At 50.3% G+C, this 21,376-nt stretch overlaps 3 protein-coding genes across 5 annotated transcripts; all 3 read left to right on the top strand.

Moving 5' to 3' along the window:
* The first annotated feature begins 1,143 nt into the window (after positions 1-1,143).
* LOC131211861 (protein lozenge-like) lies at positions 1,144-16,436 on the top strand. Its single transcript, XM_058205513.1, has 6 exons — positions 1,144-1,369; positions 3,944-4,183; positions 8,903-9,016; positions 12,686-13,147; positions 15,442-15,603; positions 15,691-16,436. Exons 1-6 carry the CDS (start codon positions 1,144-1,146, stop codon positions 16,434-16,436), a joined length of 1,950 nt encoding a protein of 649 aa, XP_058061496.1.
* A 1,754-nt stretch (positions 16,437-18,190) lies between these two features.
* LOC131209745 (peroxisomal biogenesis factor 3) lies at positions 18,191-19,827 on the top strand. 3 transcript variants are annotated; one of them, XM_058202877.1, is made up of 2 exons: positions 18,191-18,334; positions 18,414-19,827. In XM_058202877.1, the coding sequence occupies exon 2, from the start codon at positions 18,416-18,418 to the stop codon at positions 19,589-19,591; it is 1,176 nt and encodes a 391-aa protein (XP_058058860.1). In that variant the 5' UTR covers positions 18,191-18,334; positions 18,414-18,415; the 3' UTR covers positions 19,592-19,827. The 3 variants fall into 3 exon arrangements, with proteins under 3 accessions (XP_058058860.1, XP_058058861.1, XP_058058862.1); XM_058202878.1 differs by having other exon boundaries at positions 18,388-19,827; XM_058202879.1 differs by having other exon boundaries at positions 18,214-18,327.
* A 115-nt stretch (positions 19,828-19,942) lies between these two features.
* On the top strand, positions 19,943-20,629 carry LOC131211855 (succinate--CoA ligase [ADP/GDP-forming] subunit alpha, mitochondrial-like; the record flags this gene model as incomplete). The annotated part of the gene is made up of 2 exons (XM_058205502.1): positions 19,943-20,236; positions 20,309-20,629. Coding segments are annotated over 2 exons (510 nt in total), but the record flags the coding sequence as incomplete, so codon positions are not given.
* Positions 20,630-21,376: the final 747 nt, after the last annotated feature.

The raw sequence follows: 21,376 nt of genomic DNA, 5'->3' as shown, positions 1-21,376 counted from the left end.
TTGAGGAAGCGAATTGGAAAATTGGAAAATTGTACAAAATTGAGGAAGCGAAAACAACAAACACGAGGGAGAATCGGCGAGCGAATGAACGCAATCGAGATGAATTCATCGTCGGCTGCGCCCATTGATGAATTCCCCGGAATTCAATCCTTCCTTCGCCAGTCGCGTTTTGACGTTGATCGGCGCAACACGCGCGCGCGAGCAGAGCAATAAGACAAAATAGTAAGATTTTGATGCTGCGATCTGCTCCTCTAGTCCCGTGGCGTGGCGTGTGGTGGTTGCGGTGATAACAAATCCGGTGCAAAGTGTCCTGCGGAAGTTTGAAGGAAACCCTCTGTTTTGCCGGCCGATTTGCCAAATCCGGATCGCACCGAAAGTGCGCGCGATCGCGTGCCAAGCGGAGCGAAGTGCCAAAGAAGGAGGCTAATCTAAAGCCGGTGCGGCGGAGACGGCGGTGGCGGTGGCGGTGCTAATTCGTCGCGTTTCTTCACCTGATTTCACGCACCGCTAGCGACGACGACGGCGAGCGGACATTCCCTCGATCCCGCTCGAGTGACTGGACGTGCCCGATCGACTGATCGACTTTTCTTGATTGAATGCGCATTCGCCCCGGACGAGGCCCTGTCTCGCTTGTCGGTGCACAATATTTGCTCAAATTACAGTACTCAACGGCAACGGCAGCAGCGGCAGCAGGAGCAGCGGACCGAAAAAAAGATCCCATCGATCGCGCCTCGGATTTGAATAAATCAGTGTGCCCGTGTGTTTGCGTGAGGAAAAGGAGAAAATAATTGTGATTGTGTGTTGATCGCGCGGTGGGGGGGAAATTGCATCAAATTGCACGCGCGCCCGGCGATTGCGATTTCCGGTCCGGCGGCCCCGAAGAGACCCCCCCGGGGGGGTGCAGTGTGCGGTGCGGTGCGGTGCGGGTAGACGTCGAGTGCGATCTCGATCGTGGATTCATTGATGAGTTTGGTTAGGTGTGCCGAGGCCAAGTCGGAGCTGTTGCTACTGCACTCGGACGTGAGGTCGGTGGTGAGGTCGGGTGCCAAGGGGCGGTGCGCCCGCCCGCTGCCCGCCACCGGACGCGGACAGTGGCGCTCGAAGGTGGCCAAGGTGTCGTCGGTGTCGGCGTCGCGGGGAAACATGCTCGAGTCCGGCGTTACCGCGGCCGGCGACGTAGCCGGACACTGTCGGAACCCCGGCAACAACAACCATGCGCCTTCTTCGTCATCCCACAGCAACAACAACAACAACAGCAGCAACAGCAACCTTCATGGGGCGACCGTCGATGACAGCTCCATTCCGGCCGATCTACGGTGGATCGAGCGGATGGTGATGGAAGCCGAACAGCAGTACCCGGGGGAACTAGGTGGGTAGGTGGCGGGCGCACCCGGGTGGGGGACTGATCGGAGTGCGGCTGATTGTCGCCACACGTACCCAGCACACACGCCGACGGAAAAGTATCACCGCAATTCGATCCCGCGCTGTAGCTTAGATTTCCATACGGTGGTACCGGTCCCACCGGTGGCGGCCGCCCGATCGTGCATCCATGCAGAATGCTCCGGTGCCCCCGCCGTTTTTGTGTTCCTTCGTCCGCCCGCCCGTCGCTTGCACCGGAGGATGCACGTCATTAGATACATACGCCACACATACGCCCGGAGCCGGGTTAACCGGTACACTCGCTCGGCTCGGGAAGCCTTACTTCGGCGTTCGGTACTGGCGTTCCGGGCCAGGCTCGGGCCAGGCTCCCCCCCGCCCCCCGGTTTCGAGATCGATCGATCGGTCGGAGATCGAGGGATCGAGTTTCTCCTTTGATGGTGATATTTTACATTCAATGAGTCGTGTTTTTTAGAATCCTCCTGCCGGCCGCTCCACTCTGCGGATTCCCGGGAGACGGCGCGAGATTCCTCCCGGTGTTACAAAGTACGGAGCTGCGGGGAGCGCTAGAGTTCCCCCCCAAATAGCCACCCTGTTGTCAGAGTTTTGGGGGCCAGTTTCGGTATCCAGGGACCGGTGGCCCTTCGGTTCTCACACGCCGTGACCGTCGTGGGGTGTAAGTTATACTTCGGATCGATAAAAACACCGGCAGGAAGCTTGCAAGAAAAGTGAGACGTCCTTTTTTTTGTGTGTGTGTTAGGTCCACACGAGCCGTCCTCGTTTTGGCCAGTTGCAGTAGTGATGCATGATGTGCTTCGAAAGCAAAAAAAAAAAAAAACAAAAGTGGCGATAAGCAGAGATCAAGGACTGCCAAAGTCTTACCGGACGAGCTATCTTTTGTTTGAAACGAACGTGACACTAAGGAATCGTGATTGATTCAAACGAAAGTTGAACGAGAAGCTAGGCATTTACCTTTTTATGCAGTTAGCCTAATTTATAGTTCAACGACACCTCTGGGATGGATTTCTTAATCTTTCGGGCTCGGTACCACGAGGTACGGTGTAACGGATTATCGGGCAACGTTGGGCTTCTGCTGGTCAGGCTCTTGAATTAAACACAGCATTGAATATTTCATGACCGCTGTGGATATTGTTAACGCACAAGTGCCGTAAGCCGAGGTGACGCTGCGTTGTTATTCACAGAGGCCACGGAGCCACATGAGCTGACATGGAAATGAATAAATTCAAAATGAGCAAGTGCGACAAGTTCGAAGCTATCGGTAAAAGAAATGGAGCAGCATTTTGCCAGCCTCTCTAATTCATTCCGAATCGATTCAAATGCGCTTTTCATGCTCATATTTTGCCGTTGGCTCGTCTAGCGAGGTTCTTGGAAATTATTTATTTTCTTGTTGCACAACGCAGCACAAAGTTACGTGTTAGGGACCTCAGCAAGCGTTGGAATGATTTAAATCACAGCACGTCATTTTGATGAAAAGCAACTTGTAACGTAACGGCGCTAGGATCGGCTTCAGCTGGCAACAATTGGCTGCTTGGATGCATGTTTTGTATATTCCGGACGCAAATGTCCGTCTAAATTCGTGTTAGGTTGGTCTGTATTTCTTTTATTCTTTCACGTAAATAGTTAAATGCAATTAAATGCGGTTATCGCAAAAGGCTCATTTATTTTGCTTGATAAACGCAAATCCGATTCAACCAACCTTCATAGTTATCCATTTTATAGTTTCTCAATCACAGGGCTCTGGGAACCCAAGTGTCAAACTTGTAGTTGAATGTCTGCCATTTCACAAAATACATCGCTGAACAACAAAACAAGTGGTTAAAGCGATTAAAAATTACTATAAAAGTGGGGACACGAAAACGTCAATTGTCCAAGCACATTTTTCAATAAGCAAATTACCGCATCTGGGGCAATGAAAATCCTCAATCGATTACATCCAGAAAAGGTGACTGTTTTTGTATTTTTTCGAAAACGACGAAGGGAGGACCACCACCGTCTATTCCGAGCGATACCACTAGGTGATAAATATATTTTTTGTCTGTAATGGAAGATGTGTACTTAGAACTTCTTGTGGGGCTTCGCAAAAGATCGTGTTTATGCTAAAAAACCTGCAACTTTGGAGCGTTCGAAAAATAACATTCGCCAAGTGATGGCCAAGGTAACATCTTATCGGAATCGCCTGTTGCTATGGATACCGAGGCGGCCATCTGAACGATATTGCGTTTCTCGCATAATGGCAAAGTACAATCTTTTGAAAATGTTTCATTAAGAACTTAAAAAAAATGATAATCCGGTATCATTTAACACTTTACAACAAGCATGTGTGAATGTTCGAGTAGCTCCGACCGTGGTGTTCCCTACCGACGTATAGAGTCGGTTAAGAAATTAAGGTCCATTTAGTATGCTGACGGCCACTGTCAGCAGCACCTTGCGTGGGGCTACGGTTTTCTCACGCCGATCCTTACCCTACTGAGCTGATGGACTTTCGGACCTTTTAATTGTAATAATTTAGCAAGTTCCACCTCTCTGTGTCCTCTCTTTTCCACAGTCCGCACCGACAGCCCGTACTTCCTTTGCTCGGCGCTACCCAACCACTGGCGGTCAAACAAGACGCTTCCGAGCGCGTTCAAGGTGGTGTCGCTGGGCGACGTCAGCGACGGCACGATGGTCACTATCCGGGCCGGGAACGACGAGAACTTCTGTGCCGAGCTCCGCAACAGTACGGCCGTGATGCGCAATCAGGTGGCCAAATTCAACGATCTCCGCTTCGTGGGCCGCAGTGGCCGAGGTAAGGGGGGTGGCGAGGCCCGGATCGGACCGTATACACACACACATTAGGTTCCCTTTCCTACCGAACATATGCTACCGAAAAATGATAATTATGCCACCATTCATGACAGCATTGCAATTATGTTTTATGGAAAAATAATGAACAGCAACTCCGGCTCCTTCTCCGGCGGAGGAGAATCTTCCGGAAAGCGTCCAGCTGTGGGTCCTCCAATGGTCGGTTAAGTGTCGGGATCGGGCCCGTCTTCAGAAGTGTCGATTCCGCACCGGAATCCGCTGCGAGATGCGCCGAGGCGCACGGAATGCATCTGTTGCATCCGCGTGCGTGCGTGTCCTTCCTTTGTGGGGCCCTCCGGGTTATTGTTCGGTGCACGGAGAGCATCGATTAGAACGGCCGGCCGTTTTGGGCAACAAACAGCAAAATTATTGTTCCACACAGCACATGGCACGGGAGCATGGCCGAGAACAGTTTGCTGGTGAACGCCGAAAGTGTAACGAATGTACACGGAAAATGGCACCACAAGTGGCTACTGTTGGCACTGGAGTGATTGGCCGCCCGAATTGCCGACCCACAGTTTAGTGCCACAGATGGTTACGGTTGAGCCAAATTCGATCCCTCAGCTTCACGCAGGTTCTCCAAGTTTTGACCGTCAGTCTGTTCTGACATGCGTGTTGTGTTCTATTAATTTGAGTTTGAGGTGTTTAACAAAGGGTAATTAATTATGCATTATGATGATTTATTTAGAGGATGCTTATCTTCCACCTTCAAACCCTGATCCAATCAAGTAAGGTTCAAAGCCAAGGTTCTATTGGCAATAGGTTCAATTTTTAAATTTTGATTTTAAAACACAAGTGCTGTTTACAAATGCCAATTCAACTCATCAACTCATTTGAATCGCAGCAATTGGCAGACGCGCATCCCGCGAAGGACCTTCCTCAAGTAGCAATACCGGCACGCCGATGATGATGCCAATTAATTGTTGAAGGTCAGCCTCAGTGGTGGTGAACAAGTTGCACCGGGAGACTCCGTTGTGGGACCGTCGTGTGTAAAAGGCCTGCGCTCCGATCGGATCCGTTCGCGGCACGCAACAAGTTTTCGGCCGACGTCGAATCGAAACGATCTGATTTGTGACGTGTGTGATACTCGAGTAGATGGAACAGAGACAGCGAGAGAGGGAGAGAAAAAATAAGGGAACTTGAACCATGCTTTATACGGTTTCTCCGACCGTCGTGGTCTCGCCTTTATTGAGTGATCACATTACCCGAAAACTTCATCGTCGTCCATCCATCGTAGGAATCTCTGAGTCTCTCGCCTCGCCGCCAAAAGCCGACGGATGAAGTCCTTCTCGAAGTCCGGTCGCATCATCGAGGAATTCCTCCAATTTATCAGCGAGCCCTAGAAACAAACACTGGCAGGAGGGCGCGCGCGCGGTCGACAAAACCCGTGCCGCGGCGTGTCAGGTCTCGGCGCGTTTTTTTTTCTCTCTCTTATTTTTTATTTCATTCGGTGATAAATCGCTCCACAACACGTTCCACGCGATGGCCAATTGTGCTGGTGCTTGCCCTGGACGCTGGGCTGGGATGTGCGCCGCGAGTACACCGGCTAAAGGCGCAGATCTCTTCAGATCGGAGCCCTCGACAAATACTTCCGACACGCGTCATTAATACTCCGGTCGGCCGGCCAGCCAGGAAAGGATAACACAAAAAAGGCCTCCGGAATCCTCCGGCCCATCATCATTCAGCTGGTCGTCCGGCAAGGAGGCCACGAGCCGGCGCGATTCAACCCTTCAGTGAGCTCATTATCTCCTCCCGCGGCCTAGAGCGCTGGCCCGCGGCGGCTGCCCCTCGGGTTTGACCAAATTTCCTTTTGATGTCCGCACCACTTCTGGGGCACGCAGGGCGTTTTGTTTTGTCCGCGGCGATCGCGGACCGGGGGCCACGGGTTTGATCTGCATAAATCCGATCATCGTCCCGGTTTTCGGGAGGGCCTCGCGGGAGGATGAATAATGCTGATGAGACGCTGGACACCCGAGTGAGGCGGCGGGCTCCTGCGGGCTGCGTCAGACTGTCTGACGGGTGTTGCAATGTTTTGTTTTATTGCTGGACCCTCCAGCCTCCAGCCGAGTCCGGCCGAGCGGCGATGGATTCAAACACGAGTATATTACACAAAATATGTCATAAAGTCGTCCGCTGGTCGATGGATCGTCGACGTCGCCATCGACCGGAGACCGACCGACCGGGGGAGGGGGGACGGCCCGGTGCGGTAACCACACTAAAGTGCACCACAAACGTTGCCCCACACGATCCCTCCACACAGACACACAGAGAAAGAGGCCCCAAACATTAACGGGAACAACATTGTTGTGCACGGCCAATGTGCTCCAACTTGGCCGACCACCGAAGCACCGAAGGGATACAGATCCTGGCCTGGCCCGAAGGTCTGTCTCGCTTCAACGATTTCTCTCTCTCTTTCTGTCGGATTCGAGTGCATGCAGCTAAACATAAATTATAATGTGTGGCTGGCTGGCTGGCTGCGAGAGGCAAGATATGCGCCAAAAAGGGTTCCCGGAGCCACGCGGTAAGGCGAGAAAGGAAATAAAATGCCGAGAAGCGGCCCGGCGCGGGCTTAAAGAAAATCGTTAAAACGAAGTGTTAATATGCCTTTAATACATTTAAATTGTCGGTTAAATCATATTTATGACGGCGGCGTGCATCACAGCCGAGCCGCCCACAAAGAGACCGGAGCATGCAAATTATTGCTTCTCTTCATCAGAAAGGGAGACGTCCTGGGAGACGTCCGCTTCGCGGATGAGCTTCGCCGGTGAGCTTCGGGCCTTCAAGTGAGGTAGCCCGGGTTGTTAATTCTGAGTCTGGCCGAAAACTGCCGGGATTAGTGCCTTTGGGGGTGGCCCTAAATCGCCGTGCCTGTAAGCCGTGTGTTCGCGCGGTCGTTGTTTAGTTCAAAGTAACTAAACTCGGTCACTTACAAACTATTCGTATTCGTATTGCATCACGCTTAGGCCAATATTCTCATATTGTTTTTATTTTTAAAGAGAAAACTGCAACTCCAAAGATGTTTTTGAGATTTTAGACAGTTGCTAAAGCGCAGCGTAACCTTGACAACAAATTCAGAAAGACGAAAGGCGGTCAATTAAATCAAAGCTAGCCACGATTGCTTGCAACACAATCTGGACGATAGGCACTAATCAATCTTTCCGACTCTTGAATATTATATTTCTTTATTTATTTATTAATTACAAAAAACAGTCACCGGGCAACGTAGTCTAATTGACTACTTAACATATCTTAGAAATGGAACAAACACTAAACAAGCGAAACGAACGCAGAAGCTGATAACCGACAATTGAAGGGAAAGAATTACAAGAGTTAAAGTGTCAAAAATACACGACACTGATCAAGGGTGATCGGAGTGATCGTAACCCAGGTAGAAGGCAGCGCGTTTTATACTATGGATCGTTTAGAAGAAATAATCAAACTGTCTGGGAAGGGTTTGTGGCCAACGGATGCCGACGGCTATATCTATACCAAATTGATAAAACGGAAAATACAGATTACTACAGCCTACTCCGGGCATGCTCTATGAAAACGCCCTGCATCTTAGAGGACCTAAGCTGAACGTTGCCGCGAATACTTAATACTTAAATACTTGAATACTAAAATGGTCCCTATTTCATATAATAGGAGTCAATACCCGTTGACCATCTCTCGTAGAAGTCAATGGTGTACTTTCCGCAAGGCTCCCGGATTTGAAAATTACACCGATTCCGGTGCTCCAATTTCCAAGTGTCCCTTAGCGGCCCCGGGACATGATCCCCGGTTGCACTTGTGAACGCATCAATGGACACGCGCATTAATGGGATATTTTCACAACTTCTTTCGAAAGGCAATCATTTACGCAGCTGGACAAAATTTAATTTTACCTCTCCGGCCGGACTGACACGACACGACGGGCTGCCCTGCCGCCCACCGATCTTGGGCCGCGGCCATTATTAACTTGGCCCGGTCCCGGATCCCGCGCCGGGTTGGGGCCGGGGGTCGAGATTGCGGTGATGATGGGTATCATGAGCCGGCCAAGTCCTTGTTTTAATTGTACCGTCAACCCACCCCGGGAGGCCACCCGCCGGTTTTCTGGGCCGGGGGCCGCTCGGACGCGAACCTGCACGTGACATTTAGGAAGGACACATGCACCGACCGACCCGCGGTCCGGGGTCGGGGCCGGTGTATGCCGGTCCGTTCCTGAATAAGTTCATTAACAGCTCCGCTCAGTTGCTTTAATGTTTTCACCATAATTTTCATCATCGTCGCCCATTGACCAGTGGCCCTGAGCGGTCCTTGCCAATCCTTGCGGTCCACACAGAAAAAGGAAGGCATCTCAAATACTTATCTCTCAATGTAATGCCCTGCGATGGACCTGGGTGAGAAGGGGGCGAGGGAGGGCATAAATCCGATTACCTTTGACCGGTAGAACGGGAGCATAATCTTGCACCGCGCCGTGCGAAACAATAGGAACCGGTAGAGGAAAGAAAAAAAACGGTTAACGCCGGTGCCCGCGTCAGTCCGCGTTGTTGGGAAACTTTTAAAACTGCCCCTTTCTGAAGGATAATAAATGGACTTTGATGTGACATTTCTTTCTACACACTCTTTCAAAGAAGTTAAGTAACACTAAATTAAACTCTTCGAAATTTGATCTGCTTTGCAGGGAAAAGCTTTACACTCACCATCACGATCTGCACGACCCTGCCACAGGTCACGACGTACTGCAAGGCCATCAAGGTGACGGTGGACGGACCGCGGGAGCCACGGTCGAAAACGAGTAAGTCAACGGCCCGAAACGGGCCTTAGCCTTAGCATTTGTTTGTGTAACTGCAATTGTGTTGGTAGTTGGATTTGATGGAAAAAGTGTTTCTAAAATAAGATCTCATTCCTTTTCCCACGATTTGATAAACTTTGGCGATTATGGACCCATTTTATCGTTTGAACGTTACGCCTTCAATTTCCACACTATCAACATCAATCTCACGCGACACGCTCCGCTCAGCCAGACGCTAACCACAGGCTAAATAGCATAAAAGCGATCAACATCGAGCTCTGAATCTAAGTTAGGTTCCTTACGGGCGAATGTACACAGGGACCCTGATATCGCTTCGCATTCTTATCGTACGCGCGAATGCGCCATGCCTGCCGGTCCTGGGCCGTACGCGGTTATCAGTTAAGACCGTCTCTCCGACGGTCCCGGTGGCGGGATAAGAGTCTTGGCCTCTGTTCTCTGGCCGCTCTGTGCTGTTGATGGACTCTCAGGGTGTTAATGGGCCGCCTCATGGCGGAGGAAAAAATTCTCACGGTCTCACGGTGGCGATATATGGTCCGATCTTTAACACGCGATCTTCAGTGCGATCAGCGCGAGGCAGCGAAACAGTAACAAACCTTCGCCTGTTCTCGAATGTACAGGAAATGAGCTCAGCCCTCGAGAAGGCCCGGGTTAGCAGCGGGCCCCGGGCGATTGAGGAAAACTGTTTTAATTACCATCGTGGAGGCGTTGTTTTGACAGGTTGATTAGGCGTCGCTGCTGATGGCGCCGTGGCCGGGCGAATTCAATTATCCTAAGGTTTTGCTACGCCTGGCATATGGCGGCTGCCGATGTGCGACTTTATATGACATAATGTTTCCTACACATCCTTCGATCTTTCATGGGACCATTTATTTGAGCTCCAATAATGCTTTTACACAATATGCTTAGCCTGTTGGGGTGGATTTTTGATAACGTCGCTTGTGGACGAATCTATCGATTCCATGATTTGAAAATTTAAACTAGATTTTAATCAACTACCAACGAAACAAGTGGCTGGCAGCCACCATCTTAAAGTCGAACTCTAACAATCCACCTCGGGTACTTGTGCAGGCACTTGGAAAATTAGACCCAACATCGATACACAAACAACAGTTCGACCCGCTTTTTTCGAAGTAAAATCCAAAACACTGGGATGTTCAATAAGTTTAAATTTTCATCATGTGGGATGATGGTGATCAAGTGATTGAATTTTTGTTTTTGGTAGGTTTAAAGGCAAAGGAAATTTATGAACTAATGTTGAAAATATATAGGGACTCTTCGCCTTCAATTAGTGCAGTAAAAAGATAGCGTTTTCGAAAGGATAATCGTCGACTCATCACTATGGATGAGACTTGGGGCTTTCACCACGATCCTGAGTCAAAACGAAAGGCTAAAGTGTTGTGTGAATCAGGTTTTTCGGCTCCAAAACGAGTTCATGGCCAGAAATCGGCCAACATCGGTCGATTTTGTAGGATGAAAAAGGATTTTTTGTGTGAATTGCATGTAAAGCGGGTAAAACAATTAATTCTGAATATTATTGTAACCTTTTAGACCAACTGAACGATGAAATTCGTGAAGAAACAACCGGTTTGCATGAGAAAAAAGGACAATGCACCCTGTCACAAGTGCATTTTGAGAATGGCAAAAAAAAAACTTCGATTTGTTGGACGAATTGACGAAACGAATTGCACCCACCGTATTCATCAGATTTGGTTCCTAGTGACATCCATCTGTTTCCAGACCTAAAACAAACTTCGTGCGTGGAAAGCGTTTTCCATCAAATGATGAGGTCATAACAGCTGTAAAAGCATATTTTACAGCATTCTAAATTCTCACTTCAGGGATGGAGTTCATAAATTGGAATCTTATTTTTACAAGTGTATTCAGGGTGACCATACTGAATTATTCGAAACTTACGAAACTCGAAACTTATTGAACAGCCTGGTATGGAGGAATCGTTTTAATGTTCACCCAGCTTCAAGCAATTGCTCTAAAATTGTGCCTTGTCAAAACAATTAAAACATAAATTTACAAAAATAGAAAAATGGATAAACAGATAAATAGAATAACGTAAATTGAAGTCAATCAGGAACAATACGCGAAGAAGGCCCAGAAGCGCCGCTCGTTTTAAATACTGGGCCAAAGTCCGACCGACTGGAACCGAATGTTCGAATGTAGGTTGCTGCCTACCGATGGCCTGGGACTTTGGATTGCAATTTTCTTTAATGTCCTCCAGGACATCGTGTGCCGTGTGCCATTCCATTTCTTCACAGCCGCGCCCGAATGGCACGCCCGGTCAAGCAAACTGCAACAGCGAACGGTAGAGAGAGTGAGTAAAATTAAGTGCCGTTTGCCGAGTGAACATAATTTTCCGTTCGATTTTCCCACCATTGTAGTGACGGGCCAGGCCAGCCCTGGCCGATGCCCTGGGCGAGCCTCGAGAGTGAACCGAGTCGATGTGTGGCAGCAATAAAAATATTTATTGGCCTCACGGAACAAACACGGCTCCAGGGCGGAATCGGTTCGCTGCAATCGATGGGCTCGATAAAAGTCGGACCCAGTCGGTGCACTTTGAATACAGTGCGGCCAGTCTCGCACGCATATCGACAACACGTGTCGCAGGGATAACGTGCACATGTGAACACGCAGCCGCCACACAGGACACAACTGTGTCCGGCCCGACTTCTTCGGCCGGGACGTTCATTAACACGGCGCACACCAAACGGCAGTGCCGGCCTGCGTTTCCGGATCCTTGCCCGAGCGGATCCTTGTTTCGTGTTCGAAACTAATGTCCCCCTTTCGGTGCCAATTAGACACCAAATTACATAATGTTCCTGGCTGGCCGTTCGGTGCGCCCGAAAACCGTATGGAATTTGTTTTTCCGGTCCGCCCGGCGACCCGGTTTTCGGTGGAAAGCGATTTTCCGGCGCGTTCCGGGGCGACCTCGGAAGGAAGCCCTGTGCGCCAGCACGCATGCCGGGCGCAGACGGCGTGGTGCAAGATATATAGGAAACGTAAAAATAAATGCGAGTCATTCAATATCATCCTTTGGCCTCTGCCGGGGGAGTCCCCCAACGGAGCTCAGGCTCACAGACTGCAGGTCTGAACGCCCAGAGTCTCCGGATGGCGCGCTGCACTCGCTGCGAAACGCATTCTTTGCAAGGCACGCCGGACACGGGCGACCCGGACCACGGTTCTCGGACCTAATGATCCCTTCACTCACTCTCGTGTGGCGCTCTCTCTCTCTCACTCGCTCTCTGGCGCTCTCTGTCACCCCCCCGGGCGACTATTGACTTGTGTTCCTCTTCTTGCGGTTCCCGCAAGCGAAACCGCAACTGAATTCCCTTTTATATTCTCAATTTTGTACTCTTCCGTCATCCACGCGATCCTTGCCGCCTCGAATGGATCAACAAATGGCCCGACTGGCTGGCTGGATCCCACTCCAAGAGCCGGCCAACGGCCAGCGCGGCAGTTCATCCTCGTGCACCGGGGGTCGTAACATGAGAGCTCTTTATTTTGTGATGACTTGACCCATCGCCCATCGTCGTCGTCGTCGTTGTCGTTGCTGCTGCTGGCATCGCTACCCTCCAAAAGCCTTGCCAACTTTATCTAATACGATACCCTTTTTTCTCGCTCTCTCTCTCTCTCTCGAAGCGGACACTCCGCAGATGCGTCCACCGCCGTTGCACCGGTTTTTGGAGCAACCGGCCTTCAGCCATCATCACCATCATCAGTACCAGAGCCGTAGCGGCGGCGGCGGCAGCAGCTCGACGTACGGAAATAACGGTAGCACGGCCACGGCCGCTATGGCCACCACCACCACCACCAACGCCGTGACGTCAGGGGTGGACGGTTCGGCTCCCGGTGGCCAAGCAGGAGTCGGCGTTGGCGGCGGCAAATCCTCTGTCAACTACAGTAGCTCCGGGACGGGCCATCATCATCATCATCACCACAGCCATCATCATCATCACCTGCAGCATCACGGCGGCGGCAGCGCGGTCGGTGGTGGCACGGCGCCGGCACCAGGTGGTGGCAACGGAACGGGCAATATGACCATCAATACCGTCGTCGGTGCCGAATCGAGCAGCGATTACAAACCTAATCTCGCGCTCTCAGGTAACTCAGGTGTAATGGTGGCGCAGAGGGCAGGAGGCGCGTCCCCTGGGAGGGAGTGGGCCTCCGAGGACATTTCAGGGATCAGGAATTGGAAACAGGTTCCTCGAATGGACGAAAAAACAGTGTTGGTTGTTGAGGTTTGTGTTGGTTGTTAGTTTGGACTCTTTCTTGGACTGTTTGGAAAATTGGGCGCAAAAAGGTGGACAATTTAATTGTGGGGCAATATGATGATGATGATGCTGCTGGGGTGACGACGATGGGTCAATACGTAAGGGAGGGGGGACAGCAGCATCGATGTAACTGTTAATCGGTTACGCACGCGGTTCACCGGAAATGGTTTCGCTTACCGCGACGCTGGTTGTATTTTGTGGCAGTGTACACGTGTACTGAATCCGGTTGTCAACTGTTGGTTGTTTGTTGCTTTGTGTCGTTTCCGCTGCTATCGGTTGCAGCATTCGGCATTCCGTCCCAATTCCGGAGTGAGATTCCCAATTCTGTGCTCCAGCTGAAACGGCTGGAAAAAAATTCATGTTCTTCAGCTTTGGGTACTTTTGGAAGAAATTTGATCGATTTGTTTAATGGAAAGAAGCGGATACTCAGCAAAAGTGTAGAGCCATCGTCAACTACTTTCATACGTCACTTGATAGCCAAACCGATAATATTGTAACATGTTGAAGCTTTTCGTTTTATGTAGCTATTGCTTAATGTTTTAGCGCAATTCAGAATTTCAAAGAATACGAAGCTCACGGTGCCGTCTCATTCATCAGTTGTAGAAACCGGCGTTCCGGGTGATTGAATCGGGAAAATGCGATACACAAAACGAAGCGAAACACAGAATGAAAACAATAATTGAAAAATCGCCGATTCGGAAAATCGGCCACTCGGCCGGAGCACAGAAAGTGTCCGGCGAGCGGGCTGACGACGCCGACGACGACGCCGATGATGATGATCGTGATCATGATGTGCAGCGAAGGTGATGAGGCCGGGTTATGCTCCCGGTCCGCGCGGTGCGTATGATGATGCGGTGTGCTCGGGTTTGCGCTGCTCCTGCTCCTGCCATTCGCTCGCTGCACATGGCCGCGTAAATTGTTTGCCATTTGCCACACTAATCATTACTGTTGTGGGGCATCGTTTTCCGGCAGCGAAATCAATTTCTGCTCCCTGAACTCTTGTGGCCCCTGGAGCCCCCCGATGAGATGGGAAATTAAATTTAAATAACAAAAAAGGGGGCACACAACACAACCGCGATCGGTGGAAAGTGATGAACAATCGCAAACAACACACCCAGCACGGCACAGGGACAACAATGCAGCGAATGCTTCACATTGCTCAAAATCCACGCCAAATAGTTTAGCGACTGCTCCGGCAGCGGGGCGAAGTTGGGTGTCCGGGGCGTTAAACTTCGCGAGCGAAAAGGGGGTAAATTAAGTCTTAGTCCCTAATTAATCATCCAAGAAGCCGACGAAGGAGCGAACGTGCGAGGGCACACCAACACGCCCAAACGCACGTGACGCGCGTGTTTTGACGTAACGCCAAAATGTCAAAACATTGTCAATCAATTTGCGACAAAATTGCTAATTAATTGACGCAGCCATACGGAGCGCAATATTTTGTGATTAACGTTCGGGCGGAGATGCCACGACGTAGTCGTCTGCCGGTGACAAGGTGTGTTCCGAGGGTTCCAAAAGTCGGCGCCCGCATCAGTTTACGCACCCCACCAACAGGCAGCTCACCAAAAATGAGTCCCACTGGGGGACACCCCTGGACCTGGGGATAGTTTTCCATTAGTTTCGTTGGCCACCATGAGCCCTTTCGCCCGGCCCTGTCGGTGTCGGCGGGAGTGTAATAGAAATGTTAGAAATATTGAACCGGACTGTGGACAGCTCGGGCCGATGAATAAGTAAGCCGAAATCGATTTGCGAAACATCATCGAATGCACCGGAAGTCGACATGTCGGCCGGAAGTGCACTCCGGATAGTGTGTGAATGAGGTGCACCGAGGGTATTACCGGACCCCGTCGGACCGGGACCGGGCGGCACACCGAGTGCGTCCGTTCGATTGATGAGCTGGTCGGATGATCTATCTCCGAAAGCCAATGGTGACGGGGAACGATTAGACGGATATTATCGATTGCGGACCAAGTTCTTCCACTGTGGCGGGGAGGGGGCGGTCCTCAAAGATGGGTGGTCGGAGATGATGGGAATCTCGGTCCTCGGGCGGTGGTGGATGGGACGCGGCATCAGCATGGAAAAACCAGAAGGGTGCTTACGCTGCGTGTGCCCTGTGTATTGCAGACTACACGAGTGCCAGCGATTGGACCAACGGCCTGGGGGCTCCGTCGAGCACGTCCTACATGAACACCTTCTCACCGCTGCAGGCCAGCCCGCCGGCGTACGTGGCGTACGACTCCTGCTCCATGGTGGACCATGCCAATTACAGTCTCACCGCTTCGGGAGGTAAGTTCCGTTTCCCGCTCGGGCTGGCTGTTGGCCACACACAAGAAGTCACAGTCTGTCGTCGGTCGGACTTTAATAGCGTCTTAGTACTTCTAGATAACACCCAGTCGTACCAGGACTACTACGGGCTGGCGGGACCCGCTCCGCCACCGGTGGCCGCCGTTACTCCTGCCAACTCGCAGGCGATGGTAGGGGGCCAGCTGACCGGCGGTGGGGCGGGAGCCAGTGCGGCGTACGTTGGCAAATCCGGTGACCTGGTGGAGGCCGGCTCCTACTCCTATCCGCACCCGCAGTGGGCTTCCAATGGGTATCACGGGGGCTACCACCATCATCAGTATACGCCGGCGGCCGCACCCTGTGCCTCGTCGCTGGCGGCGGTGGCCGCCTCCCAGCAGCCTCCGGCGACCTACCACCCACCGGCCGCCCCGCCGCCCATGGTGCTCTGCCCGCAGATGTTCAGCACGGTCAACCAGAACCAGATCCACGTGCACCTGCACGGCACCGGGAGCGAAAAGTTCGAGCACTACTTCGGGTCCACGGACAACGGCTTCACGATTAACTCGTTCCCCGGGCCGGGCCTTCGATCGGTGCCGTCGTCGGCCTCCGCGGTTCCTTCCTCGGCGCTGCTGGATGTGGGCATGGCCGGACCGCACCCGACGGAGGGTGGTGCTTCCGCCGATACGCTGACCGCGCTGCTCTCGCACCACCAGCACCAGCACGACGAGCAACCGCAATCGGCACCGTCGGGACCTCCGGATCACGAGCAGGACGCAGAAGCGCGCAGCGAGGACACGGTGTCCGGAGACCCCAGCAGCGTTTGGCGACCGTATTGATCGGTCGGGGAGTCGGAGCTGAGGAGAACCTCACGTGCGGCAGCACTCGTCACGTGGCCGCTGGCATGCGGATTATCCTGTGGCGCACGCGTTGAAGTATTAGTCGGACTAGACGGGGACTAGATTTTATCTCAACCAGAGTTTTTGTTTGCCCTCCGATTCCCGGTTTATGCGACTAACGGACTTGGTCATTCGTTTCGAGTCGACTCGCAGTGCCTTATAGCGGGTTTGTTTCCAATCACCTTTTTTTGGCCCCATTATTCTGTTTGGGTTGTGACTCTAGATGTTTTTGATGTTTGCGTTCGACAGCCCGATGCCTATGTTTAGTAAGAATTGAGCATCTTTCTTCTGTGTTTGGACGTGTGTGTGCGCGTGTGTGTGTGTGTGTGTCTGTAGAATGATCTTACTCAAAGGACGATCTACTTTGAACGAATTACGATCTCCTAGTTTGTTCGCTAGCAACTGTGTCGCGCCATGTGTAGCAAGGTGCCAGTTTGAAGGAGGTTTGTGTATAAAGTTAGGCAATTGCGATGCGGTGGTCAATTTTGGCAAGCGGTACGAAATGTTTTCAATTTTATGAAATCTCATTCCGTTTGGCGTAAAACAAACATACATTTGCCAGAAATCAATCCGAATCTCTAGTACGCTTTAGACCAATAGCTGGAATAAGTTAAGCACAAGAAAGACAATCAACAGCATCATCTCCGAAAATCATTCTCTTTCTAGTGAATTTATTTATATTAACGATTCCTTCGCGTCACATTACGATTACTAAGAGAGTCGATATGGTGTCACAAAATGTAATGAATTCAAGTGTGTTTTAGCATCAGGAATAGTTGTTTATAAGAAATAGAAAAATCATAATAGTATAAAAGGTGGATTTTCTCATTAGTGTTCGTGCACATGCAAAGTTATTGATGACCGAAAATGGCTTAACGCCGATCATGAAACATTACAAACTTCCTTGCAACTTTCACATCGTTATACATTAAGATAGATCATCATTACATCATTCCGTCCGTACGTCGGTTACTAGAACTTCATCTAATCTTCGTCGGTTCCGCCTACTTTCTCCGTATTGGAGCACCTGTTGCGGAAGCGGCCGAAGTGGTCCAGGTGTATATGATCGAAACTATTATCCATCTCTGTGCTGCTTCCTTCCGTTTACTAATTGTATTGCGAAAAAATTAAAAAGCAATATCGTAACTGGGAATCGAACGGCACAGAAATACGTAATATGTATGCGAGTAAGCAAAAATTGCTGTATTAAAAACAGTTGACCAGTTTATGTTTGGCTCGTTAGTTGCACTAGTTGAAATAGTGATTTATCTGAAATGCCAAAAACCTTTCGTTGCGCATCGTGGAGCGAGGCAGTAAGGGTTCGAACTGACGACTTTCGCGTCGATCGATCGGTGCAGCGCAGATGAATGATCTACGGACGATCCGCACGCTACCCCATTCAAGTATATCGAAAACCCTACCCGGTTTTGATGTTGTGGTGCAATTACATATATTCGCATGTATTGTTATTCTTATTAATGGCCAAGTTTCTCTCTTTTTGCCGCAACGTGTTTGTGTAATCAAAAATGCCGAAATTGCTGAAACGGAATGAGAAACGTTAACGGCAAATTTGAATCGCTAGAACACTTCTACCGTTACAGGCGTTACATCGCGTAACGCCGTACGTTTCAACGGTGTGACAGCTGTCTGTGGGCAACAAAAACAAAGGGAAAAAGAACGAGTGAAAAGATCGTGGAAGGGTCGCAGTGTTTTGAAGCGAAGCGCAGAAATCGCAGCTTGACCGTCGGAAGAGTTCACTGAAAGTCGATACCGCTTTCGGTTTCGGAAGTCGCCTTTGACCTCGGCTCGGCAGCAGAAGACCGGCAGGGCGGTAAGAAGTACGAGTCACGCATGTCGCCGGTATTGATTTTATGCATAATCATCCAGTAAGGGGGCATTTATCCGTTTTTTTTGCAGCAATGTTGGAAAGATTGAAAGATTTTCTGTACCGACACAGGAAGAAGTTTATCACGACGGGTATCGTGCTCGGTGGGAGCGTGTTTCTGCTCAAATGGATACAGTACAAATTGCGCGAACTGCAGGAGCGCCAGGCGAAGGAGATAGGCGAAAAGCTGCGTCGAATGCAACACTTTGAGTGTACCGATCGCACCTGCAATCAGACGATCGCGGGCCTTGCGCCGGCCCTGTCGGATAAACTATTCGAACGACTCAACACGGACGACATTCTGGTGAAGTTACGCTCTAATCCGGAGAACAAACTGGAACTGTGGGAGCAGCTGAAAATCGTGGCATTCACCCGCATCGTGGCGCTCGTGTACGCTGCTTCCATGCTTTCCGTGACACTGAAGGTGCAGATCAACATTCTCGGCGGGTACCTGTACCGCGATACGGTCGCGGAAGAGGATGCAAGCAGGGGACGTATGGCGAGCGAGCAGCAAATCTCGCCCAACATACAAACTGCTTATCTGTCGATGATACAGCACTTTATGAGCGATGGCGTGTACGAGCTGATCGAGATTGTACGCCAGAACGTAGGGACCGTAATGCAACGCTACAACCTAAAGCAACCACTGACGCTGGCCGACACCGAGACACTTCTCTGGTCGATACAAATGGCACTGAACAATGAGGAAGCGAGCCCGGCTCGGTGCATCGCTCGGTACACGCTAAACCCGTCGTTATGCAGCAAAATGGCCCGGCCCGGAACTGTGCTGGGTAAGATGTTCGACGAAACACTGGATGTCCTAGAGAGTGTCGAGTCGAGGGACGTGAGCCTAGCGAATGTTAGCAACGGGTTCTCGCTTGTGGTGGACACACTGGCCGACTACTATATGGAGGGAGATGCGGCCATCAAACCGGCACCGGAAAACGGAAAATCAAATCTGAACGTGGAATGTTTGGCGAACATCAACAACATTTCGATTTCTCTCGCCAAGCTGATCCCGATCGTAAATGGGATGGCCGGCAAACGGGTTTCCGTGAACGGTGCCACTACATTGGTTTCCGGCACCACGGGCTTACCAATGATGGCGGAGTTGAGTGGCAACATGATGGCATCGATGATTGGTCGTTTTTTGCAGTCCGAGAAACTGCGAACACTCGGTGCCAACGTGTACGAAACATTCTGTCAGTAGAACGCATACATTCTCTAACATTCTTTTAAGGGAGCCCACACAGTACCGGAACCATTTCGGGGTATCGGTGGTGGATAATCGAGTATCAGAGGCGCAACCCGAAAAACTTCCTAAACAAGGTTCAGTTGGCAACTTGCAACCATTTAAAGTGTAGATTTTAATTTGTAGCCCGTTGCAGCAGGCCGATCCGGTCTATCATTCAATAAATGTGATGAATTCTCTTTTTTAAACCATAACCTGAGCTGGTTTTTATCAATAGTTCGTTATCGGCCATGCGATAAGAACAGCGCTTTAGTGAATGAGCATCGGAGAATGGATTCATGCCTCCCGCTTGCATACTTGCGGTAACATGGACTGAGCAGAATTGAGATATTTTGTAGTTCACATTCGTTGCCTTTTCCTGTATTCGGAATAACGTTTTCCACTAGCTGGCGCATACCGACCCGGCACGAGTCGAACTTCCAGGAAAAACTCAACCCAGCTAGCTACAGCGGCAACGGCGGTGATCCGTTCAACCACACCGATTTCATCGACTGCCTGGAGGTGTTCCTGAAGGATCCGGATACCAAGGGCATCATTCTGATCGGTGAGATCGGTGGTGTAGCCGAGGAAAATGCTGCCGATTACCTAATGCAACACAACCAGGTAAGCTCGGCGGCTCATTGGGACCGCGTGGCACACAACGTACTAATCGTTTACGCTCTTTTTACGTTTTAGGGTATCAAAGCAAAACCGGTCGTATCGTTCATTGCCGGTCTATCGGCCCCGCCCGGACGCCGAATGGGACACGCCAGTGCCATCATCTCCGGAGGCAAGGGAGGCGCTCAGGATAAGATCAATGCTCTCGAGAAGGCCGGCGTGATCGTCACGAGAAGCCCGGCCCAGATGGGGAAGGAACTGTTCAAAGAAATGAAGAGATTGGAGCTGGTCTAAGAAATGGTACCAATGGCTCACGCAAAGGCGGGAAAGGAAAAGGAATCGTGCGAAAAGTGCCCCAAGTGCACCGGCTAAATAGATAGTTGTATTATGCCAAGTCTCCAACCCTCCAAAAGTATGTTTTCTTATCTTAACATAGATGTTTTCTTTCATGTTCATGTTCACCATGTTAGAACGAGATGGATTATTAGATTATTTTGAAATGTCAAAACGCGAACACTCTAATTTCCTTAATTTAATTTAAAAAGTGTGTATAAAATTTGACAATCCTATGTGCCAAAACTGCGCACGCCACTGTATGTGCGCGACAAAGCAAGCTAGAAAATCGAACCGCAAGGTCCGATGAAACTCACGGGAATCATCCGTGAGTCCGTGAGTTCCTGTGTTAAAGAATTCAAGCTGTCAAAAGTTCGACAGAAACTCAGATTAATAAACAATATTAGTGCAAAAAGGATGAATTTACAAAATCGCAAAACGATTGCAGCTAAAATGGAAATTTCGGCATTCATTAAGAAAAAGGATAGTGTTGAGTAAGTTGGTTGTAACAACAGACAACCCACCTTGTCCCAAGATAAAACCTGGTCTATTATACTCTTATTTTTACAGATAATTTTTTTCCCGGAAGTTCCATCGTATTTGTGCACAATGTGCGAATCACTTTTGAAAAAGATGGATCTGTTTCGCTGGCGAAGCAATGAAAACAATGATTTGGTCGAAAGATTTATCGAAAAGCACAACAAAACGAAGGACGAATCAGAAATCACTCTTGACCACTCTGGCCAACAAACGGTTGGCACACCATTCTCAATTAAAACTGAAGTTACCACACCGGACGCGACGAACGAATTG

The sequence above is a fragment of the Anopheles bellator genome, chromosome 2 (assembly GCF_943735745.2).
Source record: "Anopheles bellator chromosome 2, idAnoBellAS_SP24_06.2, whole genome shotgun sequence".
In the NCBI taxonomy this organism is placed as follows: Eukaryota; Metazoa; Arthropoda; class Insecta; order Diptera; family Culicidae; genus Anopheles; species Anopheles bellator.
This window is presented reverse-complemented; position numbering and strand designations above follow the sequence as displayed.

Bases quoted from the DNA above. Each gene is read 5' to 3' on its own strand.
- LOC131211861 (XM_058205513.1), top strand. From the start codon at position 1,144: ATGCTCGAGTCCGGCGTTACCGCGGCCGGCGACGTAGCCGGACACTGT. The intron at 4,184-8,902 runs GTAAGGGGGGTG...TCTGCTTTGCAG, and splicing joins CGTGGGCCGCAGTGGCCGAG to GGAAAAGCTTTACACTCACC. The intron at 15,604-15,690 runs GTAAGTTCCGTT...ATAGCGTCTTAG, and splicing joins CAGTCTCACCGCTTCGGGAG to TACTTCTAGATAACACCCAG.
- LOC131209745 (XM_058202877.1), top strand. From the start codon at position 18,416: ATGTTGGAAAGATTGAAAGATTTTCTGTACCGACACAGGAAGAAGTTT.